At 39.0% G+C, this 18,901-nt stretch overlaps 2 protein-coding genes across 2 annotated transcripts in view; both read right to left on the reverse strand.

Moving 5' to 3' along the window:
- Positions 1–5,565, reverse strand: part of LOC133976656 (receptor-type tyrosine-protein phosphatase-like N) — a 28,626-nt gene extending 23,061 nt beyond the window's left edge. Inside the window, exon 1 of the mRNA XM_062414915.1 lies at positions 5,487–5,565. Within this exon, the coding sequence (XP_062270899.1) occupies positions 5,487–5,565 (79 nt within the window). The remainder of the gene's footprint in view (positions 1–5,486) is intronic.
- Positions 5,566–6,394: 829 nt separating this feature from the next.
- Positions 6,395–17,670, reverse strand: dnpep (aspartyl aminopeptidase). Its single transcript, XM_062414474.1, has 15 exons — positions 17,595–17,670; positions 17,086–17,176; positions 15,432–15,520; positions 15,171–15,284; positions 14,286–14,411; positions 14,062–14,186; positions 13,776–13,860; positions 13,525–13,632; positions 12,750–12,827; positions 12,479–12,559; positions 11,190–11,350; positions 10,750–10,789; positions 9,973–10,074; positions 7,904–8,071; positions 6,395–6,682 (listed from the first exon to the last, which is right to left on the reverse strand). Exons 1-15 carry the CDS (start codon positions 17,598–17,600, stop codon positions 6,632–6,634), a joined length of 1,425 nt encoding a protein of 474 aa, XP_062270458.1. The 5' UTR covers positions 17,601–17,670; the 3' UTR covers positions 6,395–6,631.
- Between the last annotated feature and the right edge of the window lie 1,231 nt (positions 17,671–18,901).

Consider the following 18,901-nt stretch of genomic DNA (forward strand, 5'->3'; position numbering starts at 1 on the left):
ACATCAAATGAAAAGAAACATTTTGTAAATATTTAGCTTATTGCTGTAAATCACCCTGAATACCAAAATACTTAAATAAATAAAATCCTTTAAAGGGCTGAACATCCTTCATAACAACATTTAGTCATTTCTCACCATATTCTAATATTCTAAAGTGCAAACAATCAATCAATTAATATATGAAATATCTGTTAGTTGCACCAACCGTCAGCAAATCTGTCAGAGACCAAAACCAACAATTATTTCATCTCATTCCTCTGTGCTGTAAACCTGCGTTATTGTCAATGAGCCACACAGCGATGTTCCTTCACTACGACGAACACACACACTGCAGATCATGATGACTCATTCCTTCATTTTGATCCTGATCCTGTCACACTTTCAACAACAACAACAACTGAGTGATTGACCTTAAATCATAATGAAAATGATGGAAATGTCAGAAAATGTCCTAAAGCTCAAGAGAACATCTTCACATTGCTCGTTTTATTTGACAAACAACCTAAAAAAAACCCTAATTATTCAATTTACTATCATGTGTGACAATGAAAAGCAGCACATCTTCACAATAAAGGAGCTAGAAATACAGATTATTGCTGGTTGTTGCCTTTTTTGAACAGGAGATCAAACTATAATTCACATAATATAACATATATTAATTATATATTTGATCCTCCACTAGCTTCTTCTTCATGTCTCTTCTATCTATGATGGCTTTCCAGGTTTCTCTCTCTCTTGTTTTATTCCCAACCTTCGCTGCTTTTGGGGACTTTGTGTTTTTGACTTCGTCCCACTTGATGTCAACGTCACCTGGACTTGTCTCCTTCCTGTCTTGTTTGTTGTTTGTCCGACTATCCTCAGCTTCAACGTCAGTCTCATGTCTAAAATCGTCTCCAGGTGCCGCCAATCATTCAATAATCTGTTTTATTTTGACCCCTCTGGTTCAGAAGTGGTCAACAGCCAGTGGTGGTTAACAGCCTCTCTCCTTTTTCCTTCATGACACCTTTTGTTGTTTTAGCTTTAATTTCCTACTTTTACACCCAAATCTCTCCATTAAAACCTTCCAATTCTGCTTATAACTGGTCACAGAATCCACAGCAATGAATGGCAGTGATGTTGATGTGTTTCCTCCATAATCTGACCTTCTCACGGTGTTGGTTGTCATTTCTTTTGCCAGAGTACAGAACAGTCTCTCCTCGATATTGTCTTTCTACTCTCACCGAAATCAGTCCTGGTCTTTGCATTTGGTGTCGAGGACCTTCACCTTCTTATCAGCAGCTTCCTTTCCCTTTGACATTCACTCCTAAAGACTCTATTTCCTTTAATGCTGCTTCCATAACTGTGTTTTTAGCCAGTGGACCAAACTTTTCTCAGGCCTCAACCCCTTCGACCTGACCGACTTTGGGGTCTTTACAGTGATACTAAGCTCCTCATTGGGTCATTGAGGTAAACAAGACCCCCAACATCACTAAGGTGGCAATCATTCAGGGAGGAATACAGGAGTACAGAACTGCCGCTCCTCGTGTCTCCCTGATATCGTCCATCTACTCTCGCCGATTACAAGAAATGTCTCATCTCCATAGACTTTACTCGTTTCGTACAAGTTTCGCACATCCCATAAAACCAGTCCTGGTCTTTGCATCTGGTGTCGAGGACCTTACACCTTCTTTTTAGCAGCTTTCTTATGGATCTTACTACTGACATTGACTCCAAAATGACTCTGACTTCCATTAAAGCTGCTTCCATAACTGTGTTTCTTTTACAGGACTGGGTCATTAGCCCTAAACATCGACGTAGACTACACTTTGTCAGATTTCAACCCTTCGACCTGACCGACTTGGGGGTCTCTACCAGGATACTAAGCTCCTGCTGATATACCTCTTAGGGTCATTGAGGTAATCATTCTATTTCCTTTAATGCTGCTTCCATAACTGTGTTTTTAACCGTCAACCTGGAGGACAAGTTAACTACACTTTTTCAGGTCTCAACCCTTCGACCTGGCCGACTTGGGGGTCTCTACCACGATACTAAGCTCCTCTTGGGGTCATTGAAGCACACAAGCGCCCCGATATCACTAAGGTGGCAATAATTCAGGGAGAAATGCCATTAAAATCATTATAAATAACACACACACACACTTTAACTCCTTGTAAGACTGTTATAAAGCTTTAAAATGCTCTAAAAACATATTCTTTCTCTTTTATTATCATTATTTCTATTTCTTTATCTTTGTTTTCCTTTTACCATCCCCTACTTTACATCGTTGGTTTCACTCACTTTAACTTCTGATTGATTGATAATTCGGCTATAAACAGATAACCCTCTTAAAACATTCATTCTCTCTGTCTTGTTATATCTAACAAATTTAATAAAAGGAAGTGCAGCTGGTTTCTCTCATTCTCTGACGTTCGATAACAGAAATACTCCTGCAGGTCGCTGTCCGTGGTGCTGAAACCTGCCGCCCCCCCACCCCCCTCCTCCCCCCTCCCTGCATCACAGACAGGAAGCCGTCGTAATTACTGCGAGCAGACGGAGCGGAGAGGTCAGCAGTGAGTCATGACGGAGGTGTCCGTATAGTGTCACTTTAATATTCCTGCAGGGAGCTAAAGTGATGAGTTTTGTGGTGATTGTTTCACAGTTTGAAAATATTCCTCTCAAAGGATTTTGGATCAGTTATGGATTTAATCGTGTCTGTTCTTCTGTTTCCTGTTTCAGTTCATCCCTGTAAAGCATTTCATAATGTCCAGTTTTGATGAGTCCTTTGTGAATAAGCTTTATTAAAAGTATTATTATATCTGTGCAAACTTCCTTATTAAGGCGAAATTAAACAGGCCAACCTTCCGTCTGTTTTGACTGTTCCTTCTTTCCTCCCTTCCTTCCTTCTCTCCTCCCTCCCTCCTTCTCTCTTTCTTTCCTCTGTCCTTCTTTCCTACCTTTCTCTTTCTCTTTTCCTTTCTCCCTCACTTCTTTCCTCCCTTCCTTCCTTCCCTCCTTCCTCCCTTCCTCCCTCCTTTCCTTCCTTCTTCCTCCCTCCCTTCCTTCCCTCCTTCCTCCCTCCTTTCCTTCTTCCTCCCTTCCTTCCTTCCCTCCTTCCTCCCTCCTTTCCTTCCTCCTTCCTCCCTTCCTTCTCTCCTTCCTTCTTCCTCCCTTCCTTCCTCCCTTCCTTCCCTCCTTCCTCCACCCTCCTTTCCTTCCTTCTTCCTCCCTTCCTTCCTTCCTTCCTCCCTCATTTCCTTCCTTCTTCCTCCCTCCCTTCCTCCCTCCTTTCTTTCCTTCTTACTCCCTTCCTTCCTCCTTTCCTTCCTTCTTCCTCCCTCTCTTCCTTCCTTCCCTCCTTCCTCCCTCCTTTCCTTCCTTCTTTCTCCCTTCCTGTCTCCTTTCCTTCCTCCCTACTTTCCTTCCTTCTTCCTCCCTTCCCTCCTCCCTTCCTTCCTCCTTTCCTTCTTCCTTTCCTCCCTTCCTTCCTTGACTCAACAGGAGGGTTACGGTCTTGATTTCTAGATTAATTTATTATTTAATTATCTTATTTAACCATAAATTCCAGCTTGAGAAAAAACTACAAAAATTCACCTTAAAATATTTCCTGTTGTTTCATTTTCAAAGCTCGATAAACGTCTCGTGGAGAAAGAAAATGCTTTTGAGTGCTAAAAAATTTAACTATGAGTGAATCAATTAGACGACAGCTGGGTGAACTCCACCTGCTGAGGAAGACAAATGGAGCCTTTTAGTGAGATTGTTGAGTTTCTTTATTAATTTTTCCGACATAACACGGCACCGCAGTGCGTCGTTAGGCTCCAGCGAGCTTCACTTAAATGTGTTTAACAGCAGGATAGTTCAGCTTTTCTATCATGAGCCAAAGCGTCCTGTATAAATGAGACATTTTGGAGTTATTTTGGTTATTTCTGAGTATTTTGAAGCGGGTGTGGCTCTGCTGATGAAATGTAATGTCATGATTTTGTTATATGAGTGTTTAAGTATTAAATTTACTATTAATATTGATCATTATCCACTAAATTACATGGTTTTTTTATGATGGTTTCCTTTAATATTTTATCTCATGTTGTATATTTTTATATGTGGAGTTCCAGTGTGCTTCAGGATAGATTTATAAAGCCTGTTTTTATCTCACTAATGCACAAAAATACTTAAATTTAGACTATAGACCTTCAAAATTAGAATAAAAACATGTAAAATGAGCAGTAGCAACAGGTGTATTTGAGGTTTATCTATAGTTTAATATTCCTACAATGATTTTTACATAGAATTTAACTGAATATCTGATTTTTTATTGATCTTAAAACACTGATATTACATTTATATACCTATGTGGATTAAATGTGGAGGTAAATCGTGACCTGAAAAGTCATTTTTTATCCCTGAACATGATCATAATGTTCACATATAGGGACGCAGTGTGTCTCCAGCAGTCTCTTACATGCTAAATTTAATGATATTTTAATGTCTTCTATTATGTCTCTGTGGGGAATATGATGTTAGAGAGACTCATAATGTCTGTAGGCTCATTTCTCTTAATAAGGGCAGTTAATTCATGTCTGATTATTGCCTTAGCTCGGTTCGTAATATTCCAACAGAGTCTGCATATGGTCTCATGATCTAATGATAACTCTCCAATAATCTTCCTGGAGCAGCTCAGAGTACATTTGTGCATCTATTCTTGCTATTTTATCTATATAATTTCATCTAATCCTACTTTAAATGTGATATGTTGTATTGTAGAGCTTTAAAATGGGCTTTTTCAGAGCTCACAGCTGCAGAAACTTCATTATTTGCCATTAAATTATATCAGAAATCAATATAATATCTTTTCTTGGAGGCACAAAACAAATCAAACATCTCTATTTCTCTCTGTCTCTCTCCTGCTGTTTTGCTGGTTGTGTGTTTTCTTGTTGTCGTTGCAGACTGAGAGCAACACAACACAATGATTCATTCACAGCAGCCAGGCACATCCGAGCCGACCCTGCTCACAGCATTTGCGTCAGTGACGCAATTTAGCACCAGTGTAAACAGATCAGAGGCAGATGGAGGCGAGCAGGAAACGCACAAAACACAGATGAAGTCCGACAGCTTTGACACTGCTCTTAATTTTTGCATCATAACACAACTCATCACAGCCAAATGATGATTTTAAGATTGAATATAAAGCATGAAACGAGCACTTTTACGCATCTTTCGCAAATTTAAAGCAATATAACCAAAATGTCACAGTACAAACTAAACATTTTACAGCATTTTTGAGAGATGTTATAAAAAATATATGTTTAAAGTGATGTAAGCTTGCTGAAAACTCGCTGTGAAGTCTAACAGTTACTATAGGAACACCGCAACAGGGACTTGTCATCGGGGGAAGTCGTGATTTACGCGCGGCTCCCCGCCTGGACGCAGTGAGTTCATTAAAAAAGGGAGAAGTGCATCCGTCTCTATCAGATAACATCTGAACCTGGAGGGGTGGGGGGGGGGGGACTTACCGTGTCTGGCGGCCGAGCAGAGCCGGCAGGAGGCGGTGAGGAGGAGGCACACAGCTGCCCAGAGCCGCGGAGACCTCATGGTACATCCAACAAGGAGGAGGAGGAGGAAGAGGAAGAGGAGGGGAGCTTCTACCAGCTCTCCATCTCTGAGGAGAGGCTGCTGCTGCTGCTGCTGCTGCTGCACAGGACTGATGGAGAGGAGGTGTGAGAGTGTGTGTGTGAGTGTGAGTGTGTGTGAGAGAGGAGAAGAAGAGACACAGAGGAAGAGTGACAGAGGAAAATGGTTGGTTGGAAAACACGGAGGCGCCACACTGCAAGAAATATCCACAAAAAAAAAGAGTGAAGCTGAGCAAAATTAAAAAACTGCTCAGCTCTTATATTAGAATAAAACCAGCTGTAGATGATAGACACTGATTTGCTATTTAATTAAAAAGCAAGTAAAAGCCCTTCATTCAAAAAAACTACACCTAAAAACTACAAAAATCAACATCTCTGACAGGCTCAACACAATAATTAAGAGCTTCAAAATAACTATTGATTCATTATAAGCTGACTCACCTCCTCTATTTCCTCATTTCAGCATATTTACTTTAATAAAAATGTCACCCTGCTTTATTTAAATCCTTTATGTTATAAATAAAGGTGATAAAACTAGGAAGTTATGGTTAAAAACAGGCATTTCTTGCAGTGTGGAGCCTCCTCACTGCCTGCATCACTACGTGGCTCTTGTTGGATGTGAAGTCCATCCTCATACTGCCAAAAAAAACACTCCTCACATGATGTTATTAAAGCGGAGGAGGTGAGATTAAAACCACAACAGCTTTATCTGTTTTACTGTAACACTGAAAAACAGGAGACGACACACAAACTCAATTCAATACATTTTTTATTATTTTCTAAACAATTTCAGCTCCATAAGAAAGATGAAGAAGTGCTCGTCTACACTGTGATTCAATGCAATGCCATTTATTTGGGAGGAGTATAATCACAGAGATATTGGAGGTTTTCACAGAGGAATCACAGTTTTAAGAAAAAGGATTAGTCAGTTATTAGCTCGGTGCACGTTGGATCCAGGATGTGATGTATATTAAAATTATTGCAGCATCGAGTTGAAAACGACTCCTTTAAAAAAGTTCCTCCGGTTTCTAGTCGACGACCAGCGAGCTCCTCACGGTGGGGAACAACTCGAAGAAGCCCTGCAGAGAGGAAACAGAGAGGAAGCAGAGAGGAAGAAGAGGGGAAGAAGAGAGGAAGCAGAGAGGAAACAGAGGAAACAGAGAGGAAGCAGAGAGGAAACAGAGAGGAAGCAGAGAGGAAGTGAGGCTACAGTTTAAACACAATATCTGCAGGAGATTTAATAATTTAAATAACAAGAATGTTTAAAAATGTCTGGATTAAGTTGTTATTTAATCCCTAAATTACTTTCAGACCTATGTGACAAAATCTCCACCTGCAGGATTCAGTGTGTCGGGGAAATACTAACCTGCTTTTCCTCAAGATCTCCCTCTTGTTCTCTCTTTTCTGTCCATTTGGTTTAGTTTAAATTTAAAGGGTTAAAATGTGAAAATAAACGTATGAATAACTTGCACACATTCTTTTTTTGTGGACCCAGCATCAAATTTCTGCTTTTAATCCATTTAGAGAGAATATATTAGAGGATTATGGCAAAAATGTCTAAGTGGTGTAACCATAAAAACTTTGTACCAAATAATTCAACTTGCTTAAAAACAGTAAATTGTCAATAAAACACCATATCAACTAGTTTGGCATGATCTTACATTATAACTTTATATTAAATAAAGGTAATGGAATACAATTGTTCTAAATATTACATTTACTCTGGTAACCATGGAGACCAGGAACCATTTATCATTCTTTTGTGGTTACACCATTTGACATTTTCAGGAGCATTCAGTCTTACTTTTGGTTAAAAAATGGTGCAAATGTCATTTCAAATGATATAAAACCAACAAAAATACTAAATGTACATTTTAAAAAACCTGATGCTGCTTTTAAAACTATTTTTGAATTGCTTTTATTTGTTACTGACTCTTATATCTTTAAATTAACACCAACACTGGGTTGGCTGACACAAGTTGACCGATTCAAAAAGATCAAAATGATGGATTGGTGTCACTCTGTCAGTCTGAATGTGGTTTAAACATCCAAAACCCAAAGATGTTTTAGTTTATAAAGATATAAAACAGATAAAAGCAGCAGATCATCACATCTGAGCAGCTGAAAAACGGTTGGAAACGATAAATCCTTTAACTTTATGAAGCTCAGTTTGTGTTGAGACTGTCAGAGACGTTGATTCACTTAAAGAAACACAAAGGGAGAAACACCAAACAGCCGTCTGCAGTGTTGTGCCTCCTGCAGGGAGTTTAGGTTGCGTTTGTTTCGCAGTAGAGGGTTACCTTGAACAGGGAGGTGCTTTGCAGGACGCTGGAGGTGCAGCACATCTCCCTGATGGAGTGCATGGACAGCTGCGGAGCTCCGATGTCCACGACGGGAACGCCGAGCCGGGCGGCAAGGATCGGACCGATGGTGGTTCCACATGGGCTGTCGTTACGAACCATCACATCCTGCAGGAGGAGGCGTTTAAAAAGTGGTTAAAAATGACTTCAAACCTCAATATTCTCACATCTGAGCTTGTTTTATTGTCTCTCTCTTTTATTGACTCTGTGTTGCCCTCTAGTGGCCATCAGGAGGCTCTGCAGGTTCTACAAACTGCATTAAACCAGGATTAAATCAGCTTTCTGTCAAGTTGGAAACATTTTAACTCTGACATGAGCTCACATGAACTCCTCAATAGTGTCATGTTTAACAGGCATAAACCAAGAAGTCCAAAACTTTCAGACTTTCTCCAAATAACGTCACACAAGCAAGATGGCCGGTCCCGAAAAGGAAATATTTTGGCTTCAATTTTGCATAGCGTTGTTCAATTCTATACAAGGTTCAATTACGTTTTTTGTGGTTTAGTTTAAATTTAAAGGGTTAAAATGTGAAAATAAACGTATGAATAATTGCACAGCAAGTTATTCATACGTTATTCATACGGCTCAGATGTGAGTCACTCCTCATCCGTCTCCGTCTCCGCTGTTATTAAACCTCAGCTCAGCTTTTCACTACAGGCGACACACACACAACCTTTCCCTCCCGCTCTTCATCTCCTCTTCTCCTCTTCTCCCTCTCAGGGGTAATTCAGAGGACTGGAAAAGGATAATGTTTGAATCGTCTTTTGTTGTGTGAGTGAATCAAAATCTCACTTTAATGTTTTTACAGAAACGTTTATGACGTAAAAGAATCAATAAGAACCTAAAATGCTTCTGATACATCTGTTAAAATGAAGTTTAAAGGTTTTTAAAGGGAAACTCAATGTATGACAGAGGGGTCAAACATGAGGCACGTGGATCCGTTCCAGCCCACTCTCCTTCCTGTCTTCTTTTCCTTCCTTCCCTCTTTTTTCCTTCCTTCCCTCCTTTTGTCCATCTTCCCTTCCTCCCTTTCTTCCTTCATTCTTTCCTTCCTGTCTTCTTTTCCTTCCTTCCCTCCTTCTGTCTGTCCTTTCTTCCTTCTTTCCCTCCTCCTTTTCTTCCTTCCTTTCCATCTTTCCTCGCTTCCTTCCTGTCTTCTTTTCCTTCCTTCCTTCCTTCTTTCCCTCCTCCATTCCTTCCTTCCTTCCCTCCTTCTGTCCATCCTCCCTTCATTCTTTTCTTCCTTTCTTCCATCTTTCCTTCCTGTCTATTATACAGTGAAAACACCTTCACAATCACACTATTTTATGATCTAAAATGAGAAAATAATTATTTCTGTCCATTTATTTAAAGTAAAGGATGCAACAATAATCAAATATCAGGCTGCATGATAACCTTTATCACCCTTTGTGTGCAAAAACATTAAATATTTCTATTTCTGTACAATTGTAGGTCACATTAGGCTTAAAGAATGTAATTTATGTGGTTTTTAAATCGCTTTCTGATGTTAAAATGGGTCAAATTTGACTAAACTGTATAAAAATGTTATAGGAGACACATCTGAGAAGGATTCCTGATAGTGTCTGTGCCTCTTTCTATCTCACATCATAAATCATGCTTCATTTGTCACTTTATTTCCATTTCTGACACTTTTTTCTAGGTGCTGAAATGAAAATAAGTAGTAAGTCTGTTATCTGATCCTTTCTGTTAACGAGCTGCTGTCTGACTCTTTTATTTCACACGTAAATTCTTCTCTTTTACTCTCCGTGTCGCCCTGGAGCGATGTGGTGCGTTGCTAGGATCTGTGTCTCACGCTGCTGCTGCTACTGCCGAGCGACTCCAAGAGACACACACACACACACACACACACACACACACACACACACACACACACACACACACACACACACACACACACACACACACACACACACACACACACACACACACACACACACACACACACACACACACACACACACACACACACACACACACACTCTCAGTACCTGCATAGGAACGCCGACCCTCCCTGCGATGTCTCTGATGACCGAGGCGGTGACGGCCGTGGTTGCGTAACGCTGGTTGCTGTTGAACTTGATCACTGGACCCTGAAAGTTCAATTATATGATATTAATAAAAGTGAATGAGAGTTATTATAATATTACACAACTGTTAAAGTGGAAATAACTAGATTTATTAGTGTTTTATGTCATGTAATCGAGATGACTGCACCAACCTGAAATAATCTAAATGTCACTTTTTATTTCTCATTTCTCATTTTTTCAGTTTCCTGCAGTTTGTGTGTTTTTTTAAATTTGTTTTATAGATGAAATTTTATTCGCAACTGATGATAAAAATGATTTTTGAAAAGCCTTTTTTCCCAAATAACTAATTTATCTTTCATTTGACTCTTTTAAACTTTAATTTCTTCTTTTTTATCAAGTGTGATTCAGCAGTACAAACAAATATCAAATATGACTGGTGTTAATATCTGATAAACACATGACAATAAAGCTGCAATTAAGGTTTTTCTCCTCATAATTGATTCTTAATCAACTTGAATGAATGATGAATTTTGAAACTGTAAACTAAAAATAATAAAAAGAAACATTATGTTCATATTATTTTCAGTATTTTCACTTAACTATAGAAGATTATAGAAGATTTGAAGCCACTTTATGAAAGTTAATAGTTGGTAAAACAAACACCAGATTCAGTCTCAAAGCTTTAGAAAAAGGTTTGTGTTTCTATTGATGGTTAAAAATAAATAAACAGATGTTCACCTTGTGGAAAGCTGGTCGATGGTTCTCTTCGTGCTTCTCTCTGAAAAAAAAAGAAAAAAAAAAGAAACAGTTTTTATTAAAATTGAAAAGAGCATCCTGCTGTCTGATCAAATCATCTAAATGTCACTTTTTATTATTTATTTATCATATTTTCAGTTTCCTGCAGTTTGTGTTTTTTCAGTTTGTTTTATAGATGAAATTTCTGTTCAACTGATGATAAAAATGATTTTAATTCATCTTTTTATTTATTAAAACTTTGATTTCTTGACTGAATTTGAAGCTTTTTATCAAATGTGATTCAGCAGTTAAAACTCAACTAATGTTGCTGTTATATAAAAAGAAAGATGAAATATAACATAAATATAAGGTAGGTCCTCACTGGTAGTTTGTGTAGAAGAAATGAAGAGAGGAATAAAATAAATAAAGAAAGAACAGCTCACTGGTAGTTTGGGTGGATGGCATGCGCCATGTCAGCACTGATCATGAAGGAGAGCGGCGCCGCCTGCTGGAAGGCCGTGATGTTGGAGGAAGAAGCGGAGAGGCGGCTGAGGATGAGCTCCGTCAGGTTGGACTGAGCTCCCTGAGCGCTCTCTGACCCCACCTAGAGGAGACACAGTGCTACTACATCAATACTCTCTGACCCCACCTAGAGGAGAAACAGTGTAACTACATCAATACTCTCTGACCCCCACCTAGAGGAGAAACAGTGTAACTACATCAATACTCTCTGACCCCACCTAGAGGAGAAACAATGTAACTACATCAATACTCTCTGACCCCACCTAGAGGAGAAACAGTGTAACTACATCAATACTCTGACCCCACCTAGAGGAGAAACAGTGTAACTACATCAATACTCTGACCCCACCTAGAGGAGAAACAGTGTAACTACATCAATACTCTCTGACCCCCACCTAGAGGAGAAACAGCGTTACTACATCAATACTCTGACCCCACCTAGAGGAGAAACAGTGTAACTACATCAATACTCTGACCCCACCTAGAGGAGAAACAGTGTAACTACATCAATACTCTCTGACCCCCACCTAGAGGAGAAACAGTGTAACTACAGCAATACTCTCTGACCCCACCTAGAGGAGAAACAGCGTTACTACATCAATACTCTCTGACTCCACCTAGAGGAGAAACAGTGTAACTACATCAATACTCTGACCCCACCTAGAGGAGAAACAGTGTAACTACATCAATACTCTGACCCCACCTAGAGGAGAAACAGTGTAACTACATCAATACTCTCTGACCCCACCTAGAGGAGAAACAGTGTAACTACATCAATACTCTCTGACCCCACATAGAGGAGAAACAGAGTAACTACACCAATATTTCCCATTTTTGCTACATGAACACCGGCAGGATTGATCAATAAACTGTTAATAATATTTCAGTGGATCAATGAATAGATTCATTATTGCAGGATTAGTTTCTGCAGCTCTTACTTTACATTATATTCTTTTTATAAAGCTTTTTGTTTTCACTTCTTCCTCTGAAGCTTTCATCCAGTTTAGGGGGAAATTGTCTTTTTACACCTTAAATTAAAAGTTTGGTGTAAAGTTTGATAAGTGAAGCATCGATGAATCCAGGTGTGATTTATTTATTCAGCCACATGTTCACCAATCAGCTGAAACCCCCCAAAAAACAACAGCAGCTGTTCAGAGAGACGACGAGGCGTTTAAAGACTTGTTTTTCGTCACTTTCTCGTCAGTCTCACCTCCTCGTTGTCATACAGGGTGATCATGCGTACGTTGGGATCTTTGGACAGAGAGTCTCCAGAGCAGGACTGCACCAAAGCCTGAGAGGGAAGAAGAAAGAAGTGAGAATTAAACACCATGAGACAAAAACATCAGGATAAATTCTTTATCAACTTCAAAGCTACAGAAAGAAGATTTCAGTGGTAAAAACTTCATTTAATTAGAGGTTTTGTGACGTTTTTAAAGAGTAAAAGGGTTAGGGTTGGGGGGGGGGGGGGGGCAGAGTCTGACCTGCAGGGAGCAGTAACAGCTGTGCAGGTTGTCCAGACGAGGAGCGTAAATGAATTCCTCGTAGACGCCTCCCAAAGCCTGCAGGACAGAAAAATACACACAGATTAGAAACTGAACGAACAGAGAGGAAGAATAATAATAAATCTTTATGTATTTTACCCTAATTTATCAACTAAAATCGTTTTTTTAAAACTGTTCCTCTTGTTGATGAGAAAGATGCAACATCGGATCACTGGATCATTAAAAAGATGGAAGGAAGGAGGGAAGGAAGGAAGGGAGGAAGTAAGGATGGAAGGATAGAAGGAAGGAAGGATGAGAGGAAGGACGGAAGGAAGGAGGAAAGTAGGGAAGGAAGGATGAAAGGAAGGAGGGAGGGAAGGAAGGAAAAGAAAGAAGGAAGGAAGGAGGGAAGGATGGAAGGATGGAAGGAAAGAAGGAAGGATGGAAGGAAGGAAAAGAAAGAAGGAAGGAAGGAAGGAAGGACAGGGGGAGAGAAGGAAGAAAGGAAGGATGGAAGGAAGGAAGGAAAGAAGGAAGGATGGAAGAAAGGAAAGAAGAAAGGAAAGAAGGAAGGGAGGAAAAGAAAGAATGAAGGAAGGAAGGACAGATGGAAGGAGGGATAGTGGGCCGGTTCTGGTCCACGGGACACATGTTTGACACCCCTGGTCTGAGGTGTCTGAGTCTGATTGACAGACAGGAGGAGGAAAAAGAAAAGAGGAGGAAAAGAAAGGAAGATAAAAAGAAAAGGAGGAGGACAGTTTATTGACAGACTGACCGCCGGCTGAGTGTCGGTCAGGCAGAGCTCAAAGTCCATCAGAGCTTCAGGTTCAACACTGAGCTCCGAACATAAAACCTTCACCAGAGCTGCGTGATGTTTCTCTGCCTGAGGAGGAAACAAAACACACAAAATCACTATTATATTAACACAATCAATGCAAAACAATCACAGCTTAAACTAACGTAATAAAAATGAATAAACTAAACCAGGTTTTTATTCAATAAGGAAGATTTAGGCGATGATTTTACCGTAGTGGTAGCAGAGAGGGCGTCGCCAGAGGCAGCACTTCCTGTCTCCAGCTCCTCCTGGACCATGGTGGCGAGGATCGGCACGCTGACACGAACACAAACACAGTGTGTAGTTGTGTTAGTGTGTGTAAAATGCCCTTAAATTTAACTACTGAATATCTGAAAATTACCCCAAAATTTCCTGTTTGAGCCTAATTTGTATCTCTAAACATTCACTCTTTTATTTCATGATTCTATATAATGTTTTATCTTATATATAAGTGAGTGTGTGTGATATTCTGCTCACAGGTGGTTCTCCTTGTTGGGGCCGAAGGAGTCGTTGATGTCGCGCTGCAGGTGGATCGCCAGGTGAGGGATCCTGAGCAAAGGTCTGGGGACGTGGATCAGCCGGTGGACCAGCCGGCTGTCTTTCTGCAGGGACGATAAACAACAAATACAGAAATAAAGAAACAGACAGAGGCTGATGAGGTGAGAAAAGTGAAACAGTAACCGTGGTAACAACCGTCGTACCTTCACCATGACGCGGCCGGCGATGGTCAGATCACGGTCGAACCAGGTGTTCCAGATGCCACCGCCGTAACACTCGACACCGACCTGCAGACAGTCCTGCTTCGTCCTCTTAGAGCGAGGCTTCACCTGAACACACACACACAGAGACACAGAGAGAGAGAGACACACAGAGTTATATAAAGCTGCAACATCTGACTCACAGTAAATGTGATGCACTTACAATAAAAAGAAAAGTTATGTTTTCGGTATAAAACAGTTCTACTTTTCTTTTTCAGCATCACAGCACAAAGTTTCCAGTCAGATTAAAGCGTCTTCGTCTGATCTGAGAGAAACACGTTGCTACATGTTTCTGATTTAATACGTTAATATTAAAAACATTTCTTCACTTGTTCTCCTTTAGATTCTGGCTCAATGTAGACTAGAGGAAGGAAGGAAGGAAGGAAGGAAGGAAGGAAGGAAGGAAGGAAGGAAGGAAGGAAGGAAGGAAGGAAGGAGGAAAAAAGAATGGAAAGACAGAAACAAACAAACAAAGTAAGACAGAAAGAAGGAAAGAAAGAAAGAAAGAAAAAAGGAGAAAGAAAAAGAAGGGAAGGAAGAAAGAAAGAAAGAAACAAGCAAACAAAGGGAGACAGAAAGAAAAAGAAACAAACAAACAAACAAACGAAGAAAGAAAAAAGGAGAAAGAAAAAGAAACAAACAAACAAAGACACAAAGAAATACAGAAAGAAAGAAAGAAAGAAAGAAAGAAAGAAAGAAAGAAAGAAAGAAAGAAAGAAAGAAAGAAAGAAAGAAAGAAAGAAAGAAAGAAAGAAAGAAAAGAAAGGATATAACTAAAGGATCATTGTATTTGATTGACAGGTGAAGCAGGAAGGGGGCGGGTCTTACTCTGAGGCAGGGACTGTCAGTGTGAGCTCCGATCATTGAGAAACCGTTTCCTGGCAGGAAGCGTCCGCCGACGGCGAAGGCGATGAGGCTGGAGAAGTTCCTGGTTACAAAGTACTAAAGAGAAGATAAATACATAAATAAAGATGTATATAAATACTAAAGAGAAAATAAATAAATACATAAATAAATAAAGATGTGTATGAGAACTGCAGAGAGACGATGACAGGAAGTTAATGAAGATTTTCAACTTAAAATACTGACCTTGCTGGCCGGTTTAATGTCCCACTGCTCCGCCTCTTTCAGCTCGATGAATCCAGCCGCAAGCAGACGCTGACGACATTCCTCCACCACTGAAAGAAGAAGAGGAGGAGGAGAAGAAAGAAGGGATGATGAAATGGGTATAAAAGCTCACAAAAAATATATAGAAGGAAGAATAGAAAAAAATGAAAGAATACAAAAGAAAGAAAAAGGAAAGAAAGAATAGAAAAAGTTTAAAAAAAGAAGGAAGAAGGAAAGAAAGAGAAGAATAAAAGAAAGAAAGACAGAAAGATCAAAGGGCGAAAGAAAGAGAAAAGAATATATAAAGAAGAAAGAAAGAAAGAAAGAAAGAAGGAAAGAAAGAATAGGAAAGAACGCAAGGATAAAGGAAGAAAGGAAGAATTCAAAAGAAAGAAAGAAAGACAGAAAGAAAGAATACAAAAAAGAAAGGAGGACAGAAAGAAAGAAAGAAACAAGAATACAACAGGAAGAAAGAAAAGATAAATAAAGGAAGTAAGACAGAAAGAAAGAATCTGAATCTGAACAGTTGAGACACTAAAACTCACTTTCTCTCTCTGTGGAAACAATAAACTACAAATGTTACACAATTAAAATAAACATTAAATCCCTTTATTATTACTACTGACCTCTGACCTTTGACCCTTTGACACTTTGACCCTTTGACCCTCTCACCTCTCATCACTATCATCATAAACAATCTGTTTCATCTGCAGAATCTAATCTGGAGCTCAAAGTCGTCCGCTGAACTTTAAACAGCTGAACACGTGAACGTCGACTGATCTGCTCTGATAATGTTAAAGTTAAAGAGTCTTAATATAATAAAAGTTAATATAATAAAAGTTTAATTAACTGTCCGCTTTAAAATCAATCTGCTCGAGTTCCTCTGATGAGTTTTTATAGAAGAGATTTGGAGGAAATAACTAGAATGTGACTCTGGATGATTTTAAATGTATAATAAAACGTGATAAATGAGAATAAAGTGAACATTTTGGGGGTTTGATAATATAAAATGACACATTGTAAAGCAGCATTTTTCACTCTTGTTTGACATTTTATTGACTAAAAGATGAATTAATTAATCGAGACAATAATCAGCTGATATATTCATGATAAATATGGACATTTCAGTCATTTTTTTAAAGCATAAAACGTCAAAATTTCACTTTAAATGTGACTATTTCATACTTTTGTTTGTCATAAATTAGATTAAACTGACATTAACATACGTTTTGGTCATTTTTTTTCAGATTAATTCATAACAAATATAACTTTTATTGTACATTTTCTGTCAGTTTGCATCAAATTAAAGATCAATAATTGAGCTTATGAATGCTAAACAGCTCCTACAATGTGATTTTTACATTAATGTCATGATGCATCAGTTATTTTATTCACTAGATAACTAAAAAAAGACATTTGTGTGAAGATTTATATTAATATTATGACAGGATTTTGTCTTAAAGTGTAATAATTCATTTTTTGATAAAAGAAAAATGTATAATTCACTCTAAAAAGTTGAATTTCTAACTTACACAAAGACAGATGTATAATATGAGTGTTTAATGTGATTTAGTGTTGATTTTCAGATTAAATATACATAATTTTAAGTATAAATCTGCAGTTTTTTAGACTTTACCGTGATATGGAGACACTCCTTTGTTCACAAACTGCAGGAACTCTTTGGCAGCAGTCTGCACGGCTTCTTTGGAGCTCTTCATGATCAAAGACTGAAAGAAAAACCCACAAAAATAATGTCAACAAATCTCTCAGAATGAACCTTTAAAGAGTGAGACAGCAGAGACAGCTAAAGGCTAGCAGCAACGGGTAGTTCCAATATCGGACAAAGCCTTATAAAGACACCAGCTTTTAACTTTTTGATATTTTAGAAACACATGCAAATACACCTTTTCTTAGTCATATTAAATAAATTAAAACATTATTAAAAAAATCCTGCACAGCTCCAAAATAGCCTGCTTGTCCGATAATGGATGCACCGGCTCTCAGCTAACCTGCACAGCACTAGTGGAGCTTTCTGCCTGTTCTTCTTCTTTGCTGCTCTTCGTCTGCAGGACAAAGTCAAAGCAACAGCAGCAGCAGCTCCACAATACCTGTTAACACGTTAATCATTGTTTTTATGAGACTTACCTGCATTAATGTGGACTTTGAATCGATGCACTTCTGCGCAGAGAGAGAAGGAGGAAATAAAAAATGAAGCAGATCAGCTGACAGAAGCAGTAGAGACAAAATGAATCAGTGTTTTTCAGTCACAGGGACCCCTACAGGACAGGAGGTGTAATTAATTATTATTCTTCTTCTTCTATTTGTAAGTGGCTTGCATCCAGCCTTTGGTGCATTACTGCCCCCATCTGCTCTGGAGTGTGAACCAGAAAAACTCTACTTAAAATCTACAATTATTCTTATAAATTAAGAGAAAATAAATAAATAAATACAAAATAAACAAACAAACACCCCTTACTTATACCTCATATTCAACAGTACCCTAACCCTCACTCTCTCACACATTTTAAGTTATATATTATAAGTCAAAAAGAGAGAAGATAAAGAGATAACAACAAAAGAAAGGTGCAAGAAACCCAACAGTGGATATATACAGGGTATTCTGTCCTTCCTTCCTCCCTCCCTCCCTTCCATCCTTCCTTCCTTCCTTCATTCCATCCTTCCTTCTTTCTGTCCTTCCTTCCCTCCTTCTGTCCTTCCTTCCTTTTGTCCTTCTGTCCTTCCTTCCTTCTGTCCGTCCTTCCTTTCTTCCTTCCTTACCTTCTTCTGTCCTTCCTTCCTTCCTTCCTTCAGTAACATGTTAAATATTAAATAATGAGAAAAAATCTAAAAGGTCTGACTTCAGACGTAACCTCCTTAATAATCATCAACATTTTCATCAGTAACTGTTATTATTATTATTATCACTAGTAGTAGTATTATAGTATTATAATTATTAGCCCCAATATTTTGAATGAATTAGTAAAATATGTTCCTCTTCCTCTCTCTCTCTCTTTCTGACTCACTACTGATAGTTTACTCTCCATGCTGCCATTCATCACTGCATCACCACAGCAACCAGCCTTATATAGTCCTGAACACCAAGGGAGGAGGAGGAGGTGGAAGAGGAGGAGGAAGGAGGAGGGGGAGGAGGAGGAGGAGGAGGGAGAGGAGGAGGTAGAGGAGGAGGAGGATAAGGTCTGAAGGTGATGAAGAGAAGATGTTTACATCAGCTGTCAGCTTGTGTCGTGTCCTCCGCTCTTGAGGAAGCCCAGTGACGCCAAAACACACACGCACGCACACACACTTAACACACACACACACACACACACACACACACATGAGAGCAACAGGCTGAGAGAGGAGAAGAGGTTTACAGTAGTGAGGAAAATAACTATTGTATTTATTTTTTCATTAAAAAAAATAGCTCTTCATTTTTTTCAACAAAAAAAATC

Source organism: Scomber scombrus, chromosome 24 (assembly GCF_963691925.1).
Source record: "Scomber scombrus chromosome 24, fScoSco1.1, whole genome shotgun sequence".
In the NCBI taxonomy this organism is placed as follows: Eukaryota; Metazoa; Chordata; class Actinopteri; order Scombriformes; family Scombridae; genus Scomber; species Scomber scombrus.